This window comes from Marmota monax, unplaced genomic scaffold (genome assembly GCF_021218885.2).
Source record: "Marmota monax isolate L192 unplaced genomic scaffold, Marmota_monax_Labrador192_F-V1.1 WCK01_AAM20220418_F8-fsc00086, whole genome shotgun sequence".
NCBI lineage: Eukaryota > Metazoa > Chordata > Mammalia > Rodentia > Sciuridae > Marmota > Marmota monax.
Genome location: NW_026693086.1, coordinates 4,423,637 through 4,440,822, shown reverse-complemented (window position 1 = coordinate 4,440,822; position 17,186 = coordinate 4,423,637). Strand labels below are relative to the sequence as shown.

The 17,186-nt window shown below is 52.6% G+C and overlaps 2 protein-coding genes across 5 annotated transcripts in view; one reads left to right on the top strand and one right to left on the bottom strand.

The window, feature by feature from the left end:
• Window positions 1-1,489, bottom strand: part of Katnip (katanin interacting protein) — a 143,049-nt gene extending 141,560 nt beyond the window's left edge. For 2 of the 3 annotated variants that reach the window (XM_046454568.2, XM_046454571.2), the window contains exon 1: window positions 1,339-1,405. In XM_046454568.2, coding sequence (XP_046310524.1) covers window positions 1,339-1,345 — 7 coding nt within the window. In that variant the 5' untranslated portion in view covers window positions 1,346-1,405. Of the gene's footprint in view, window positions 1-1,338 lie in introns of all 3 variants that reach the window. The other variant, XM_046454569.2, reaches the window with a different exon arrangement.
• Window positions 1,490-1,568: 79 nt separating this feature from the next.
• Gtf3c1 (general transcription factor IIIC subunit 1) overlaps window positions 1,569-17,186 on the top strand; it is a 64,104-nt gene continuing 48,486 nt past the window's right edge. For both annotated transcript variants that reach the window (XM_046454566.2, XM_046454565.2), the window contains exons 1-5: window positions 1,569-1,843; window positions 5,060-5,269; window positions 9,260-9,436; window positions 9,612-9,755; window positions 11,960-12,056. In XM_046454566.2, coding sequence (XP_046310522.1) covers window positions 1,623-1,843; window positions 5,060-5,269; window positions 9,260-9,436; window positions 9,612-9,755; window positions 11,960-12,056 — 849 coding nt within the window. In that variant the 5' untranslated portion in view covers window positions 1,569-1,622. The remainder of the gene's footprint in view (window positions 1,844-5,059; window positions 5,270-9,259; window positions 9,437-9,611; window positions 9,756-11,959; window positions 12,057-17,186) is intronic.

The following is a 17,186-nucleotide window of genomic DNA, read 5'->3' as shown; positions in this document are numbered from 1 at the left end:
TACATATGCTACTATTGTTATTTTCAAATGAAATGATAAGTGTTTTAAGAATTTTCCAGCTTTAACTTCTAATATGGTAAATATTGTAGATATAATAGACACAAAGATCTTTTCAGAGAAGAGCATAAAAGTATCTTGAGATCTAAAAGGTTTGAGAACTGTTGTTCTTTTAGCAACATCACACTGACCTTTCCACAGGGTAAGCTGGTAAGACATTTTTATGGTACTGCTGAAGCCCAAAGGGCAAAGATATCTATCTACTAAGCACATGATGGAATGCTCAATTAAAAACATTTTTTTTTCTGCACTGCATTCAGAGGCTATCAATGGGATGCAAATTCTCCAGAATGGGCCAGTGGTGTAGTAAGAAAAATGATCTAGGTTCTAGCAGATCCTGCCATTCTCCCTAGACATTAGTCTCCCCATCTGGAAAATGAGAAATCAGAGTAACTTATTTCCAGATGGCTTCCGAAATCAGTACCACGATTTCCATCAGGGTGCTTCTGGACTTCAGACTGACTGGCTGTCATGATTTTTTGAGAAGCACCCAAGAAGACATTTGGCTATAGTTGAATGAGCAGCTCCCCTTTCAGATGGGGAAACTGATTTTCAGTCACAGTCCCATTCCAGCCCAACTGAACTTGACTCTGCAGACATTCGCATCGGCAACCTCTGGATAAAGAATCCCTAAAAACACGTCTAAATCTCAGGCCCCCTAATTCAGCTCCAGAGACAATGCCTCACTGTTTCTGTCACTCGGTGTCTGTTTGACTTTGGGCAAAGTTACTTAACTTTTCTTGGCCCCAGTTTCCTTCTCTGTGAACGGAGTAACACTAATCTCAAAGGATGGCTGCGAAGTTTGGCCAAGCGTTGCGTTTACAGAGTTCCTAGCACCAGACAGGACTCTGTGAATGGGGGCTGCTACAATCAACGCCAAAGCACAGAAGAGGGACATTCCTGATCTCCCCAGATTTCCCGCACCAGCTCCCTTCTCCGAGCGCACTCGGCAGGATTACCCTTCCCTCCGTCCCAATTCCCAGATCCCTCCATGCCACCCTCCACCTCTCCTTTCCCACCGTAATTCCCTTCTCTGGGCCCCGGCCAGGGTCGAGGTCCCCCAGGACCACGGCTTGGCACTGGGCCAGACCACTGACCACGCCCCCCGCCTTTCCTCCCCATGCCGGACCACTAAGCCCTGCTTTCCCTCTGCCTGGAGAACATCCCGGGTCGGGAAGCGGTGATCCAGGGGGGTTACGGCCTAGTATTCGGCGCAGGGAAGACTCGGGAGGCCTTAAAGAATAACCGCCCGACCTCCCGGAGGGGCCCACGAACACTCACCGTCCATCCCTAGAGGCGGCGGTTCCGGGTGTTCGAACCGGAAGCGGCCCCTACACTGTTTGCAGTTCCCCTGGTTACTGCGGGGTTCCGGACCAATGGCGGCGGAGCTCCACTCACTGAACCCGCCTCCGAGGGGAGTGACGTCACGTCGGCGCGCTGGAACTCCTCCTCCAATCTCCCGGTCCGACCCCCCCTCCCGCGGATCGCTGTGCGCAGGCGCGCTGGACCAGGGGCCTCGGCGGCTGGGTGCGCAGGCGCTCTGGGCGCCGCCGATTCAAGCAGCCATGGACGCGTTAGAGTCCTTGTTGGACGAAGTGGCCCTCGAGGGGCTGGATGGCTTGTGTCTGCCCGCACTGTGGAGCCGTCTGGAATCCCGAGTGCCTCCCTTCCCGCTGCCGTTGGAGCCCTACACGCAGGAGTTTCTGTGGCGGGCCCTGGCCACGCACCCGGGCATCAGCTTCTACGAGGAGCCGCGGGAGCGACCCGACCTCCAGCTCCAGGACCGGTCAGCGGCCGGGCCCGCGGGCGCGCGCGCGCGCAGCCGGGGTCTGATGGAGCTGGGAGCGGGGCGGGAAAGCGGTGGGAGCCAGAGGAGGACCTGGCGTCCGACGACGGGAGGGGCGGGAGCGCGGCGGGAGGCTGGTTTGGTTTTGTGGTTTGTGTTTTTTTGTTTGGGTGCTGGGCATCGAACCCAGGCCTTGGGCATGCCAGGCAAGCCCTCTACCAACCGAGCCATAGCCCCAGCCCGGGAAGGCTGCTTTGAGGTCCTCGAGGCTGGCAGGGCCCAGGAGTCTGATGAAGTTTGGGAGTCATCAGTGGTGCCCCATTGTGTGTGTTTGGGGGTGCTGGGGAGTCGGTGTTATTCTTCAGGCTTAGGATGTTTCCTTTATATTGGATGCTAGGTTTGGAGCAGGAAGGCAGTTCAGAGCAAGACTGAAGACATGGGGGTCCACAGACAGACCTTTATGGAGAGTTCACTCAGTGTCAGTCTGGAGAGCTCAGGCACAGCAGCGAGCTTAGCAGGAATACCCATAGCTGCCGGGTATTAGGTGCTTGCCTTAAGTGCCATTCTAAGAGCCTCGGGAAATTGAGCTCCTTGATCCTCACTATGATCCTCCGAGTAGGTGCTGCTGTCTTCCTCATTTTACAGAAAAGGAAATTGAGTCACAGAGGTTAAATGACCTGTCCAAGACTCGGGGGCCACTAAGTGACTAAGTATTGATTTGAACCCAGGCCACCTGTCTTTGAAATCTGTGCTCTTAAGTCATATTGTTGAGGTCAGGAAGGTTCCCGGGGTAATAATGTCCAAGACGGGACTTAAAGGTTGGGCTTAGGCCACCAGTTGGCAATGGGGTGGTCTGGAAAAACAACAAACGTGAAAGTGTGATAGAAGAGAAATAGGCAAAGTTTGGCCCAAGTCTAGAATCAGAAGTAGAGAACATCAGTTGGTGCACATACATACACGCTTCTTATTATGAGCTGGAACTGTTCTAAGTTGTTTACATGTAGCAGGTTTTAATTTTCATAAAAACACAAGAAGGTGGGCATTATTATCCCCATTTTCTGAAGAGAAAGTTGAGGCACAGAGGGTTTGAGTGAATTGCTGAAGGTCATCAACTTGCAAGAACAGATTCTAGAATTTGAACCAGAAAATCTGGATCAAAAATTCACTCTCCTTCTAATCAAATTTAACTGACAGGTAATCGGTAATTATTTCATCCACTTAAAAGAGTTTATCTTTTATCAAAAACACTATAGGAAGCCGGGTGCGGTGCCACACACCTATAATCCCAGTGGCTTAGGAGGCTGAGCCAGCCTCAGCAAAAGCAAGGCACTAAGCAACTCAATGAGACCTGTCTCTAAATAAAGTACAAAAATAAGGCTGAGGATGTGGCTTGGTGGCCTAGTGCTCCTGAGTTCAATCTCTGGTACTGTCCCCACTCCTCAAAAAAAACCAACAAAAACACAATAGGAAACCAATGAAGGGTGGGTCAGACCAGAAGCAAAGAGTGAATCTGATTGGTAGTGATCTAGTTGTGATCAGCCAGTGTTGGGCTGATGATATAATGAGGGATGGAGAAGAGATGGTGAGGGCTGGGGATGTGGCTCAAGCGGTAGCGCGCTCGCCTGGCATGCATGCGGCCCAGGTTCGATCCTCAGCACCACATACAAAACAGAGATGTTGTGTCCGCTGATAACTAAAAAATAAATATTAAAAAAAATTCTCTCTCTCTCTCTCCCTCTCTTCTCTCTTAAAAAAAAAAAAAAGAAGAAGAGATGGTGAATTGGAGACAACTAGTCAAAAGAACCAAGAGAATTTGGTGACTGGATGTAAAGTGTAGGGAAAGATAAGTGCCAAGGACAGTGACCCTGGTGCCTGGGGAAGGGGATCAGTATTCACTCGGGTACCTGAACAGCAGGCTGCAGGGTCACTGTCCTTGGCGCAGTCATTGGCTGAGTCTGGTAGAGGGGGAACGTGCGGAGCATACTTTTGAGAGGCACTGGGTTTGAGCTCCCTTCGGGTTGTCCAAGTGAAGATTCTGTTTAATAAACATCTGGCTTCCTGGGAGTGAAAGCAGGCCAGAGGGAGGGGCCGAAAGGCATCTGAGTCATCCCTGTAGTTAGCAATTAGAGCTGTTGGCTAAGCACAGCGTTAGAAGAGAGGGTGTTGTGACTGGAGGTTCAGACAAGCCCTGAGCTGCGTGTGCATTTCAGGACAGGATGGAGGATGCAGAACCTTCACAAGAAGATCTAAGTGTGGCTGGAGAGGTCGGGGACAGGGCAGAGTGGCGTGCTGGAGGCTGTGGAGAAGACAGACATGATTTGAGAAGGGAGGGCTAACAGTGCAGAAGTCGCAGGACAGGCGAGGAAGACGCAAGGTGAAGACACACATGGGCTTTTGCCTCAGTCAGGCCAGTGCAGAATGTGAGTGGGCTCCAGAGGAAACCCTGCCTGACCCACGGGGCTGGCGGGTTAGGGAGAAAAGAAGGGTGTCTCATGGGATTGGTAAGGGGCAGCTGGGAGCTGGTAATAGCAAGGAGGGGCACGTCGGGGGGGTGAGGCCTCCATAGCTTTCTGATCTCATGGAATTTGAGATGTTTTTAGATGTTGAAGACATTGAATTAGTGTTTAGGGGGAAATAAGCTGGACTGAGGATTCAGGGGTGAGCCTTGTTAAGGCGCACGTGATAATCACAACCATAATCACAGATGGGGAGACCAGAGAGATAATTAAAGGGAGATGAAAAGATGGCAGAGGAGGGTGGGGGCTGTGGCTCAGCGGTACAGCGCTCACCTAGCATGTGCGAGGCCCTGGGTTCGATCCTCAGCACCCCATAAAAATAAATAAAGATATTGAGTCTAACTACAACTAAAAAATAAATATGAAAAAAAAAGATGACAGAGGAGGAGGACCTTGAATCGGTCAGGCCACACTTAGTGGTCTGGAGACTAAGCGCTGAATTTGGAGGGAAAGCAGAGGCCATGACTCGTGTCAGGAGGTGGTTTGGGTCCTAGCGCCCACCTTCTGGGGTGGTTGGGGGATCTGGAAAGATCGTGTTCTCTAGGATACACAGGGGAACCTGCCCATCAAGACTGTCTGCATTTGTGGGTAGAGGCTGAGCCATCTCCTCTGGTCCCTGCTAGGGGGTGGCAGAAGAGCACACTAGTTGTACCTTATTTCTGAGGCTAAGTGGGGTTTGGTATTTGTGCTTTATCTTCAGGTATGAAGAGATCGACCTAGAAACTGGGATTTTGGAGTCCAGGAGGGACCCAGTCCCCTTGGAGGATGTCTACCCCATCCACATGATCTTGGAGAATAAAGATGGCATCCAGGGCTCGTGCCGGTACTTTAAGGAAAGGAAAAACATCACCAATAGCATCAGGACTAAGTGTCTGCAGCCTCGGTGTACCATGGTGGAGGCCTTCGGCAGGTGAGTTCCTGGGGGTCAGCTGTTTGCATCACTTGGCTCTGGGCAGAGCCTCCAGGTCTCTTGCTAGCTCGGCACTGAGGCAGTCCCCATCCTTCTCCCTCCTGTGGGACAATGGCGGTGGCCCTGACCGAGGCTGTGGTCTGGACTCTCCTCCTCCCTCCCCGACCCCTGAGCCCAGCTCCTGTGCCCTCCGCCACCCGTCTCTTAGCTTCTCCTGGGGTTTCTGCTCAGCATAGTGACGTGGCTCAGCTGCTCTGGACGCTAGGTCCTCTGTGGTAGCCATCCCCAGGTCCTGAGCCCGGCGTCCTGGAGGACACAGCTTTAATCGCTGCTTCTGCTTTTTTGTTTTTTCTCCCCCTCCCTTTTTTTGGTGCTGGGGATTGAACCCAGGGGCACTTACCTGCTGAGCCACATCCCAGCCTCTTTCCGTATTTCATTTGGGGACAGGGTCTGGCTCAGTTGCCTGGGGCCTTCACTAAGGTGCTGGCTTTGAACTCGCCATCCTCCGGCCTCTGCTTCCTGAGCCACTGGGGTCACAGACGTGCCTACCTCTTCACCTCCACCTCGCTCCTCTGCCCAGACAGACCCGATCCCGCCTTCGTCACTTCATCCCAGTGGGGTCCCCTAGGCAGTTAGCAAGCCCCTCAGCACTGCTGGGCCCTTGAGGAGAGGACAGCACCAGGGCTCCAGAGCTTTGCCCTGTGGCTTCCTCCCTGTGTCTTTCCACGTTCTCGTGGCCTCTCACCAGCTTCTTTGTGAGCTCCCCTGCCCTCACCCAGGCTCCATCTCTTCCCCAGGCCTGTCGAGGGCCATGTGTGTCCTGTCAGTGGCCCGTCCCTCATGTCCATGTGGTCCTCAGTCTCCTGCCCCAGACCTGCTTCTCTTGCTCTCCTTCTCTCTATTCTGGTCGAGGTGCCCCATGCCCCACACAGTACAAGGGGCTCTTCCTGGGCCCTTTCTCCTGACGTCTACATTCAGGTGGCCACCACGTCCTCCTGACTCGACCTTCTATAGTTTCCTCAAGCTTCCTTTGGCCTCCAGCTAATGCAGTGGTCTCCCCTCTCCACGGGGGCCACCTCTCCTTTTGTCCTGAGATGGAAATGTGACGGCTGGTTCTCTGATCTCTCCAGGTGGAGGTTACAGCTGGCCCCATCTGCCCACAAACAAGCCCTGTTTGTCCTGCGAGGCGTGGTGTTAGTTTTTAATTTTATTTCGTAGCTAATGTTTAGAAACATGCATTTCCAGCTTTTCTTAAAGTCACAACATCTAGCCTCGGGGCACTGTAGGGCAGAGTCCCCTTCAGACGGGCCAGTGCTGCCCCGCGCTGCGTGTCTCAGGTTTCGTTCATGTCTTCTCCCCTCCGCCTGGCTGTCCTGGGAGGCTCGCGGTGACCTCCCCTGCCCACGCTGTCCTCTGGCCGCGGCTCTCTCGGCTTCCTCTTTTCCCAGTCTGCTGCAGCGGGACCATAGCAGGCTCCTTCCTGTCCCTAAGCAAAGGCTCGTGCTGTTCCTGCAGCTTAGACTGTTCTACTGTCGGAGCTTCACCCAGCACCTCCCCCTCATGGCTCCAGCTTCAACTGACTCCACAAAAGTGTCCTTTGTTGCCCGGGCGCCACCAGATCACTCTGTTACAGTCTGCTGAGAAAGTAGGCATACATAAGCACGTCAGCTCATTCTGCTACTAGAAACACGATACCTGGGTGATGGCCACAGTCAGCAGATTGGAACTAGCAGGAGTCATTGCATGGGACCCGGATGGTGGCGCTCTTTCTTCATGAGACTGTGCCCTCCTCGAGGGCAGGGCACTGTCCATCCTGTTGGTCTCTGTATCTCGAGTCTAGGAAATGCTGGCTCAGTCGGCTCCTGGCCGGCCCCCTGCTGACTGTGGGTTTGAGGCTGAAACCCCGGAGCCATGTCATGGAACCCAACTCCTCAGCATGGCCTGGTGGGGCCCTTCAGAGTGCAGGCTGCCTCTGGCCCCGGGCGCTCTTCCTGTGCCTTTAGCTCACTCCGCACACCTGGCTGTCCAGCTGTGCCACCCCAGGGCCCTGGAGCAGGCCAGCCTCTTGTGTCCTTGCTGCCTTCCATCCCCCAGCTCACTGCTGACTCAACCCCCTCCTGGACGGGTTCCCACCTGGGGCTGCAGTGCGGCTCCTCAGGGGTGTGTCTTGACCGCTCCCCACCAGGCTGCTGTCCGTGGCAGAGGGGCTCCTCGCGATGGGATTGTTCCTTGTCTTCCTTTTCTTCTTCAGCAAGCTGGGCTCCTGGAGGGGGTAGCATTTTTGTTTTTCTTGGTGCTCTGGCTCTTTACACGGCGCCTCATCAGTATTTGGTGACTTGAATTTGACCACAGTTAGCAAACTAGCAGGTGCCGTTGAACCAGCTAACTGGCAATAATTAACAGAAACACTGGGCTTCTGGTGTGCAGGATAGTGCCCTAATCTGAGTAATAAAATTTAGTGAGCAGCAAACCAGTCTTTTTTATTCCCAGTCAGCCTCTTACAATTTAATGAGCCTGTTTTGAGAAATGAGAACATAGGTCCTATGTTTGTCACATTCAGACACAAAAAGTGGACCCTCTTTTATGTCTTTACAGCCTAACTTTTCTTTTTTAAAGAGAGAGAAAATTTTAATATTTTTTTAAGAGGGAGGGGGAGAGAGAGAGAGAATTTTTTAATATTTATTTTTTTAGTTTTCTGCGGACACAACATCTTTGTTTGTATGTGGTGCTGAGGATGGAACCCAGGCCGTACACATGCCAGGCGAGCATGCTACTGCTTGAGCCACATCCCCAGCCCCAGCCTAACTTTTTTAAAATATTTATTTTGTGGTTGTAGTTGGACACAATGTCTTTATTTTATTTATTTATTTTTATGTGGTGCTCAGGAAGGAACCCAGGGCCTCGTGTGTGCTGGGCGAGCGCTCTAATGCTGAGCGCCCACCCCAGCCCCTAACGTTCTTTTGTTTATTTATTGAGATAGCCTTGCTAAGTTGCCCAGGACAAGCTCAAACTTAGATCCTTCTGCCTCCTCCTCCTGAGCATGGTATTACAGACGTGTGTCACCGTGCCTGACTTCACTACCTAATGTTCTTTTTGAAGATGGACTATATGATTTCTGTGCCTTATGCAGAAAACTAATTATTGGTCACAAACAATGCAAAGGAAGAGGCACTTAACACAAAAACAGACTCTATTTCCTTTTTGTCTGCTTGGAATCAGAAGCAAAATTATCTGAGCCAGGAGCTACAGCACACGCCTGTAATCCCAGCAGCTCAGGAGGCTGAGGCAGGAGGATCATAGGTTCAAAGCCAGCATTGGCAAGTTAGTGAGGCCCTAAGCACTAGTGAGACCCTGTCTCAAAATAAAAAAGGCTGGGGATGTGGCTCAGTGGTTAAGTGCCCCTGGGTTCAGTCCCCATAGCTCCTCCAGTGGACTTCAGTCCATTGGTTTTGGCCCTGAAGTTTTATCAGCTCACGTCACTGGGTTAGTCGTTTAACACATAGGTTCTGAGCCCCTACTGGGCACAGAATCTCTAGGCAAGGATGCCCTGGGGAGTGCCCATGGTGTGTTGTCTGTGGCACTCAGTTTGAATAAGGGAGACAGACCATAATGTTGGCAGGGAGGCTCTCTGCAGAGCGCCAAATGCTGTAGAAGATACGGGAATGGTGAGGGGCCTGGAACCTCAGGCAGTATTTTCTGAAGGCCTGAGGCGTGGCCAGCTGAGCTGTGACCTGAATGATAAGGACTCTGTTCCTAAAGATCCAAGAGGAAAGCAGTGGGCAGAGGGGACACCAGGGCAGCAGCCTGGGGTTTGTTTTAGGAAGAAGCCGTGTGGTGAGGGGCAGTCTGGCAAGTCGCCAGGCGTGGGGCAGCGAGGACTGGACTGTGGGGGTCTCGCCGGCCACCGCAGGGAGTGTCGATCTTGCTCCGAGTGCCTGGCAGTCTTAGCCAGTGGGAGTGACTTCTGCCTGTGGTTTTGCTGACCTGCAGGTGGGGCAAGAAACTGATCATCGTCGCCTCCCAGGACATGCGCTACAGGGCCTTGATCGGCGCAGAGGGGGACCCTGACCTGAAGCTCCCTGACTTCTCCTACTGCATTCTGGAGCGACTAGGCCGCTCCCGGTGGCAGGGGGAGCTGCAGCGAGACCTTCACAGCACCGCTTTCAAGTAAGGGGCGGGTGGCTTCCCTGCTTTAGATTGGGACACGAGGAGTGCCACTTTGTTCCAGGCCATTGGAACACGGTGTCTGTTCCCTTAGGTTGGTTCCGTGGGAGGTGTGTGTCCAGGTGAGAGACCCTGTACGTTGTCAAAATGACGGGCCCACACTCTTGTCTTCCTGCAGGGTTGATGCTGGGAAGCTTCATTATCATAGGAAAATTTTGAATAAAAACGGGCTCATTACGATGCAGTCGCACGTGATCCGACTACCCACGGGAGCCCAGCAGCACTCAATCCTCCTCCTCCTGAACCGGTTTCACGTGGACAGGTAAGTGCAGAAAACAAAATGGGGTGAATACTGCAGCCATGTGTATATGCTTTTAAAAATCTTAAAAGGCCAAATCATAATGTGACTATATCTTTTTTATTTGTTTTTTTAATATCATTTGTGTGGGTATTTATTTATTTTTGCAGTACTTGGGATTGAACCAGGGACCATGACTATATTTTTTAACTAAGTTATCTATTGTTATCTATTTCTGATGAAAATATGTCCTGTTCATTTAGAAAATTTGAAATTTATGCAGAAAAAAATACCTAGACCCCACAGCCCAATAGGAACTGTTAACATTTAGTTGAAACGGCAGGGAAGGGTGGTTAAAAACAAAAGTCCTGTCAGTCGTGGTCTGTCACTGCGGTAGAGTTGACTTAATGTTGACTTCAAATCAGGAGTTTTGAAGCCTGGGGCTCAGTGAGGCATAACATGGTATCTCAGCCTGGATGGATGAGGTGGTGAGGTTCTGCCAGATGGCTGTAGTAAGGGATGTTGCTCTTCCAACTAGGGGTCACAGTCCACATGCTCCAGCAGGCTGGTAAAATACGGGCATTCCCTTCCGAGCCCCCAGGAGTGTCTGGAAGTCAGTAGGTTACCTCTGACTCTAATCCTTGCGGTTGGGGTAAGAATTACCTGGCATGAGAATGGGAAAAAGAAACACTCTACTAGTCTTAGCGTACACCCCACAACCCCATGCTCTCCTTGTGGGGGGAACAGAAGCCAGGGTGGGAGGGCCTCGCTGGTACAGGGCCTAGGAGCAACCTGGGGTGAGTCAGCTCAGGGCTAGCGCCTGGCCACTAGCTCTCCCTGGTGGAATTAGGCAGTGGCTGGGATAGTTGAGAGGTGGTGGGCAGACCCTACCCCGGGCCATGGGGAGCTAACCTCTGGTCTCCCTGGCTGGTCAGTGGAGTCCTCATCCTCTTCTTTAGGAGCAAGGCGCATCCTCCAAAAGGGAGGGGAGCAAACCCTCAGGATTAAGTGTGAGTTTTAAAGTTTACACCATCTGCCGCAGTGCACGTGGCTTGGCCCAAAGAGAGTACCTGATACACACAGGAGACTGCTGACTGCGGACTCGGGAGTGGGGATCACCTCTGTCCCTGGTCGGCTGTCCTGGAATCCAGCCTTCACACCTGTACACTGTCAGAATGTGGTGACTGAAGCCCTAACTGCAGGCCTGGGCTTTGGAGATGCTGTGTTGGGGAGAATTGTGCTCTGTGGACTCAGACTGTGGTCATGCCATCCAGTGATTAAGTGACTCCCACCAGCCTCCTAACTGAAGTGGACCTGAGAACATGGGCGGCTATGGAGGGGCTTGCTGCAATGGGTCAAGACCTGTGTCTTGCTCTTTGTCCTTCTCCTGGGCAAAGTCCCTGGGCCTCTCTGACCAGTTTTCCTCCTGTGTGGCGTGGCCATGACGCCGTATTTCCTGTGCGCTGGGTCATCTGTGCCTGTCCCTGATGGTGGTTTCCTTCCTCAGAGTCAGTGCAACGGAGGAGTGGTGCAGATCTGGATCCCACACGGCCTTCTCTTCCCTCGGGACACTGGTCAAGCCACGCTGTCCTTGTCCACCTGAACTGGCAGAAAGGCTCTGCTCCTCGCACCCCTCCCCCAGCCTCTGCTCTTTTTAGTGGCTTCCATTGATGGCTGTTTGTTTGAAAGCATTTATTGTCACAGGGCTTCACAACAGAGTGGGATGGCAAGTGGCTGGTCACATCAGGGAAGTCTGCGGTAGAAAGCAGGGCTTCACGACGCGCTGAGGGTGTCGGTTTAGAGGAGGACCTGGCTTTGTGTCAAGGACAAGGATTATCACCTTGGCCTTTCAGTCCTAGAGTCTGGTCTGTGCACTCTCACCAGTTGGATGGCCTTAGACATGTGATTGAAAGTTCCCAGCCCCAGTGTCTCCAGATACAAGATGAGGATGATCGATAGGACCTAGAGCTAGATTCTGGTCAGGCACAGTGGCTCACGTCTGTCATCCCAGCAACTTAGTGAGGCCCTAAGCAACTTAGCGAGACCCTGTCTCAAAATAAAGAAGGGCTGGGGAGGTCTCTCAGTGCTTAAATGACCCTGGGTTCAATCTCTACCATTAGGCTCTGTAGTTTCCTGTGTTGTCCTTTAAGTCCTGCTATGTTGTCTTCAAAAATCAGGTGTTCTTTAGCAAGAGGCCTGAAAAGTGACCTGGTTGGTGTTTGTTACAGGAGGAGCAAGTACGACATCCTCATGGAGAAGCTCTCAATGATGCTGAGCACGCGGAGCAAGCAGATCGAGACGCTGGGCAAGCTGCGGGAGGAACTGGTGAGCTGCCGGCCTCCCCAGGGCTGGCTGGCCCGACGGCCACGCACAGATTGACGGGCACCCAGCTCAGAGGGCTTGGCCGGGTGCAGGTTCATGCCTCGTGCCCAGGGCTTGGCAGAGTGGGGCTCTCCTTTATTTTACACAAGGAGAAGACACCGAGTCCTTTGTTGAGCTCCTGCCCCTGGCTGGCTTCCGTTCCTGGGGGCGAGTTGTCTCAACCCGCTGTAGAGGGTCACCTGGGTGGGGGGTCTGGACACTTCAATTTCCTTCCATAACGAGACTTGTCATTTCATTCCCATTGGGTTTATGATGAGATAACAGAGTGACTGTACCGAGAAGGAAGCAAGGTGACGTGGGGAGAAAGCCATTGCTGGCCTGTTTTGTCCTGGGCCTGGCAATGGGAGCAGCAAGGTGGGAGGAAGATGTCGTGGGGGGCGCCTGAGCCGGACAGCACCACCTGAGCGGGACATGCCACTTAACACAGGGCTGACGTCGGGGATGGAGAGAGGTGAGATCGCCTACGGGCTGCTCTGCGGGACTTAGAGTCTGAAGTCTCGTTAGGGATACTGGCAGTTGGTCCCAAAGGTGCATGGTGGCAGTCTGCTCATGGACACCAGCAGGTCTGTCCTCCCTGCGACCCTGTGCTGTGTCCTTGCAGCTGTAGTCCCTGATGTCACCATCTGTCAGGAGAGCGGCTCCCGCTGTTATGTTCATCGCACGCTCCAGTCTCTCTGCAGCAGACTTGTGGCCAGACGTGGCCACTGGAGACGGGCCTGGCCTGGCCTTTTCCCTTTTCCTCTCTTTGCCCTGAGCTTTCCCGGGGGAATCTAGGTTTCCGCTTCCCTTGAGAAGTCAGAAGCCCCGGCGAGCCACAGCTGCAGCCACTTGTGACAGCGGTCAGCTGGAGCTCCTGCACTGCCAGCCCCCTCTGTCCCCCTGCATCCTGTCACAGAGACACCGTCCCTGCCAGTGGTCATCCACATACCCTGAGGCTCAGGGCAGCTCTCTGGATTGAGTCTATCAAACGTGGAAATAGGGCTGGGGTGTCGTCGGAGGTCGAGGGCTCGCCCAGCATGGCGGGGTCCGGGTGTCATCCTCACCACTGCAAAGAAAGAAGAAGTAGAACATAAGAGGCGGACTGTGAAGGCCCCTCAGGAGACTCCAGTAGAAACAAAATTCTTACATTTTTTTTAATGTCTTTATTTCTATGTGGTGTCGGGGATCGAACCCAGGGCCTCGCCTGTGCTAGGCAAGCGCTCTACCTCTGAGCCCCAGCCCCAGCCCTCTTAGATGTTTAATAAGCAAATATGTGACCCTTGGTGACTGTTACTCGTCTGGCCCACACAGACTTGGGGGATGGAGATCCCCTGTTGTGCCCAGTCCCTCGGCAGGGAGATGGGGCTAGTGTCAGTCGGCACTGTGGAGTTTGTGTCACGAGGCTCCCCTGCGCAGGACGGTGTTCATTCAGTAAATAGTTCAGTGAGTGTCTACTTTGAGTCAGAGCTGGGTTCCACAGCAGGGGGACAGAGTGAATGTGGCTGCCAGACCTCACGGGTGCGGAGCTGTGTAAGGGCAGGCCGTGCGTGTGAACACACGGTGACAGCACAGGTGTGCTCAGAGAGCCAGGCAGCTTGGGAGAGCAAGTCGCTTTCCCCAGACAAAGGGGGACCGCCATATTGGGCAAAGGAGAACAGAGACATGGAGTTGTGGGGGGTCGTGGGGCATTCAGAGGTCACCAGTGATCTGGGAGCAGCCATTAGCAGGGTGCTGGAGATGTGGCTGCAAAGGAGAGTAGGGAGAAGGGCCAGGGCACTGTGAGCACAGAGAGGGAGGTGAGCCCCAGAGGGAAGGAGATCAGCTGGTGCCTGGGGAGGTGGATGCTGTTACCCCACTGGCCACTAGGGGGCCCCGAGTGTGGAGATTGAGCAGCGCTTGGGCGTTGAACTGACAGGACTCAGTGACAGACTGAGCCGGGAGATGAAGAGGAGGACCTTAAGACAAAGCATGTTGGCCCTGGCGGCTGACCCTCATGAACCGGGGCTGGGGTGTGAAGGCCAGATCCAGAGCACGAGGTCCGTGCCTCTGCCCGTGCTGGGTCCCGCTGTGTGGCGGTACCTGGCCCCGGGAGCAGATGGGTGTTGAATGGAGTGCAGAGACAGTGTGGGTGGGGAGGCCTGGGACAGTCCTGCTTCCCTGACACGTGTTGAGTTGACGATCTTCAGCCTGGTGCTGTGGATCAGGGTGCTCCTCTGTGGGTGGAGAGACCCCTGTTCTTTCTCTTCTTGCTGGGCAGATTGACGCCCTCGGTGGCACCCCAGGAGGCAGGGCCACGTCACGCTCCCTCAGGACTGCCCAGGCTCTGTTCCGTATGTTGACGGCTGTGTTTGATGGATGAGCTTCTGCAGGGTCTTTCCCCAATGCTGGGGGCTCGGCTAGATCAACAGTAGATGCCATTTACGAGCCAGTGTGTTCGAATGGGCTATCAGGGACGCATCAGTAGTGTTGGTGGCCATCTGTTCTGCTGCCCAGTGGCGCAGGTGCTGGCTGGTCTGAAAGCCTGTCTCACGTGTGTGGCCGTGGAGGTCATGGTCTTTGGCTCCCGGTCTCCCCTAAAGGTAAGAGAAGCCTGGAGACCCGCTCACGACCCGCGGTCCCGAGTGCCTGCCAGAGTTCAGCCTGTGGCTGGAGCAGGGCGAACTCCAGCTTGCTGTTCCTCAGTCGCAGCCAGGCCAGGAGGGGTCGCGAGGGCCAGGCTGGCCGAGCTGGCCACGCGCAGGAAGGTTTTGATGGCAGTAGAGGTTTAGGGAACTCGCTTTGCTCTTAAGGACCATTAGAGAGGAGCTGCACAGGAATGGTGCTCCGTAGGGCTGGCCTCCTGGCTCGCCGTCCAGGGGTTGGCCAGGGAGCACAAGGGCCATGGCACTCTGGGGACAGCCTGCCCCGCTGCAGGGAGCTCCTAGCATCGGTTGCCAGATCTTCCAAGAGAAGCCAGAGTGTGTTTCTTATTTTTTTCTTTTTCCTGGGTGCACTATAACTGTGCACGACAGTGGGCATCACACCATGTCTGTTGATACCCACGACACAGTTGATCATCTCCTCCCTGGTACCTCTTCCTCCCCTCCCCTCGTCCTCCCCCATCTCCCTGATAGGGTGATTATCAGTATCGGGTTATCGCAGTTACTGCGTCATACCCATATATGTGTGTGTATCAGCAGGATTGGCATTTCGTTCCCAGGACTTACCCGTTCCCTCCACTGGACACACCAGGGTGCCACAAGAAGTCAAATGTGGGCTCAGGAGTGGGTGAGCACAGCAGATTGTACTTCTGCAGAAGGGTGTGGCCCCGAGAACCCACGGGCAAGCAACCTGGGCAGACTGCTTTATCCCCAGTCCGGCTCTGTCCCTTGCTCTGATAGGAGTTGTTCAGGGTCACAGTCTAAGCAGTTAGCTAGTTTAAAATTGGGGAGGGCACAGGAAAAGGGCTACAGTTGGGACGGGACATCTGTTAGGGAGTTTACAAATGGCCACATTCTGACCACATGATTTTCTAACTGAAAATGTGTCCATTACTCATTGTGAAGTTTAAGTTATAGTAAACACGTCTGTGAGTCACATACAGGTTTAACTTTGATAGAAAAGGAGACATTAATCTTACACCCCCACTTGATAACCCTCCTCTACTCTATTGGTCTTCCTTCTGTTTTCATAAGAACCCCCCTTTTTTCTTTTCTTTTTTTTTCTTTTTCTCAAGCTTCCACATATGAAAGAAAACATTTGACTCTTGACTTTCTGAATTTGGCTTATTTCACTTAGCATGATATTCTTCTATTTGCAAACAAACGGCACGATTTCATTCTTCTTTATGGCTGAGTAAAACTCCATTCATCTGTTGCCAGGCACCTGGGCTGGTTCTGCACTGGGCTATTGATCACGTATCACTGTATATGCTGATTATATCGCGATCACATGCTGACTTTAGGTCCCTGGGATAAATACCAAGGAGTGGCAGAGCTGGGTCATGGGGGGATTCCGTGCCTGGTCTCCTGAGGAATCTCCATACTGCTTTCCAAAGGGATTGGACTAGTTTGCGGTCCACCCAGCAACAAGAGAGTGTTCCTTCCCCCCATGTCCTTGCCAGCGTTTGTTGTTATTTATATTCTTGGTAACGACCATCCTAATTGGAGTGAGATGGATTTCAGTGTAGTTTTGATTTGCCTTCCCCGACGGCTAAGGGTGGTAAGATTTTTCATGTATTTGTTGGCCATGTTTCATTTGTTTTTCTTTTGAGAAATAGCTATTTGGCCATTTTTTTATTGGGTTATTTGGGTTTTCTGGTGTTAAATTTTTTGAGTTCTTTATATGTGGTGGATATCAATCCCCTGTTGGGAGAGAAGCTGCAAAGATTTTCTCCCATTCTGTGGGTTCTCTCTTCATGTTCTTTATTGATTTTTGTTTTGTTTTTGGTACTGGGGATTAAACCCAGGGATGCTTTACCACTGAACTACATCCCCAGCCCCTTTTTAAAATGGTTTTTAGTTTGAGATAGGGTCTTGCTAACTTGCTTCGGGCTTTCACTAAATTGCTGAGGCTGGCCTCAGACTAGGGTTGCGATCCACCTTGCCTCAGACTCCTGAATTGCCAGCATGAGGAGCATTTACCTTAATTGTTTTCTTTGTTACGCAGAAGCTTTTAAATTAGATGCCCTCTCACACACTGATTCTTGGTTTCACTTCTTGAGCTTCAGGAATCTCACTAAGGAGGTCAGCGCCTGTACCCTGGCTGCAGTGCTGCCCTGTGGTTTCTTGGCATTGCAGAGTCTCTGGTCTAATTCCTAGGGCTTCCATCCACTTTGAGTTGGTTTTTGTTCAGGGTGAGAGAGGGGGATCTAGTTTCAGTCTCCTGCATGTGGATCTCCAGCTTTGCCCTGCATTTGTTAAAACCTCTTTCTTTTCTCCAGTGTAGGTTTGGGCACCTTTGTCAAGGATCAGACGAGTGTCTGGATTTGTCTCTGTGTCTTCTGTTCCTTGGTTTTTATGTCTGTTTTTATGCCAGTACCATGCAGTGTTTGTTACTAGAGCTCTGGAGTATTATTTGAGATCCGGGGTTGTTGTGATTCTCCAGCATTAGGCT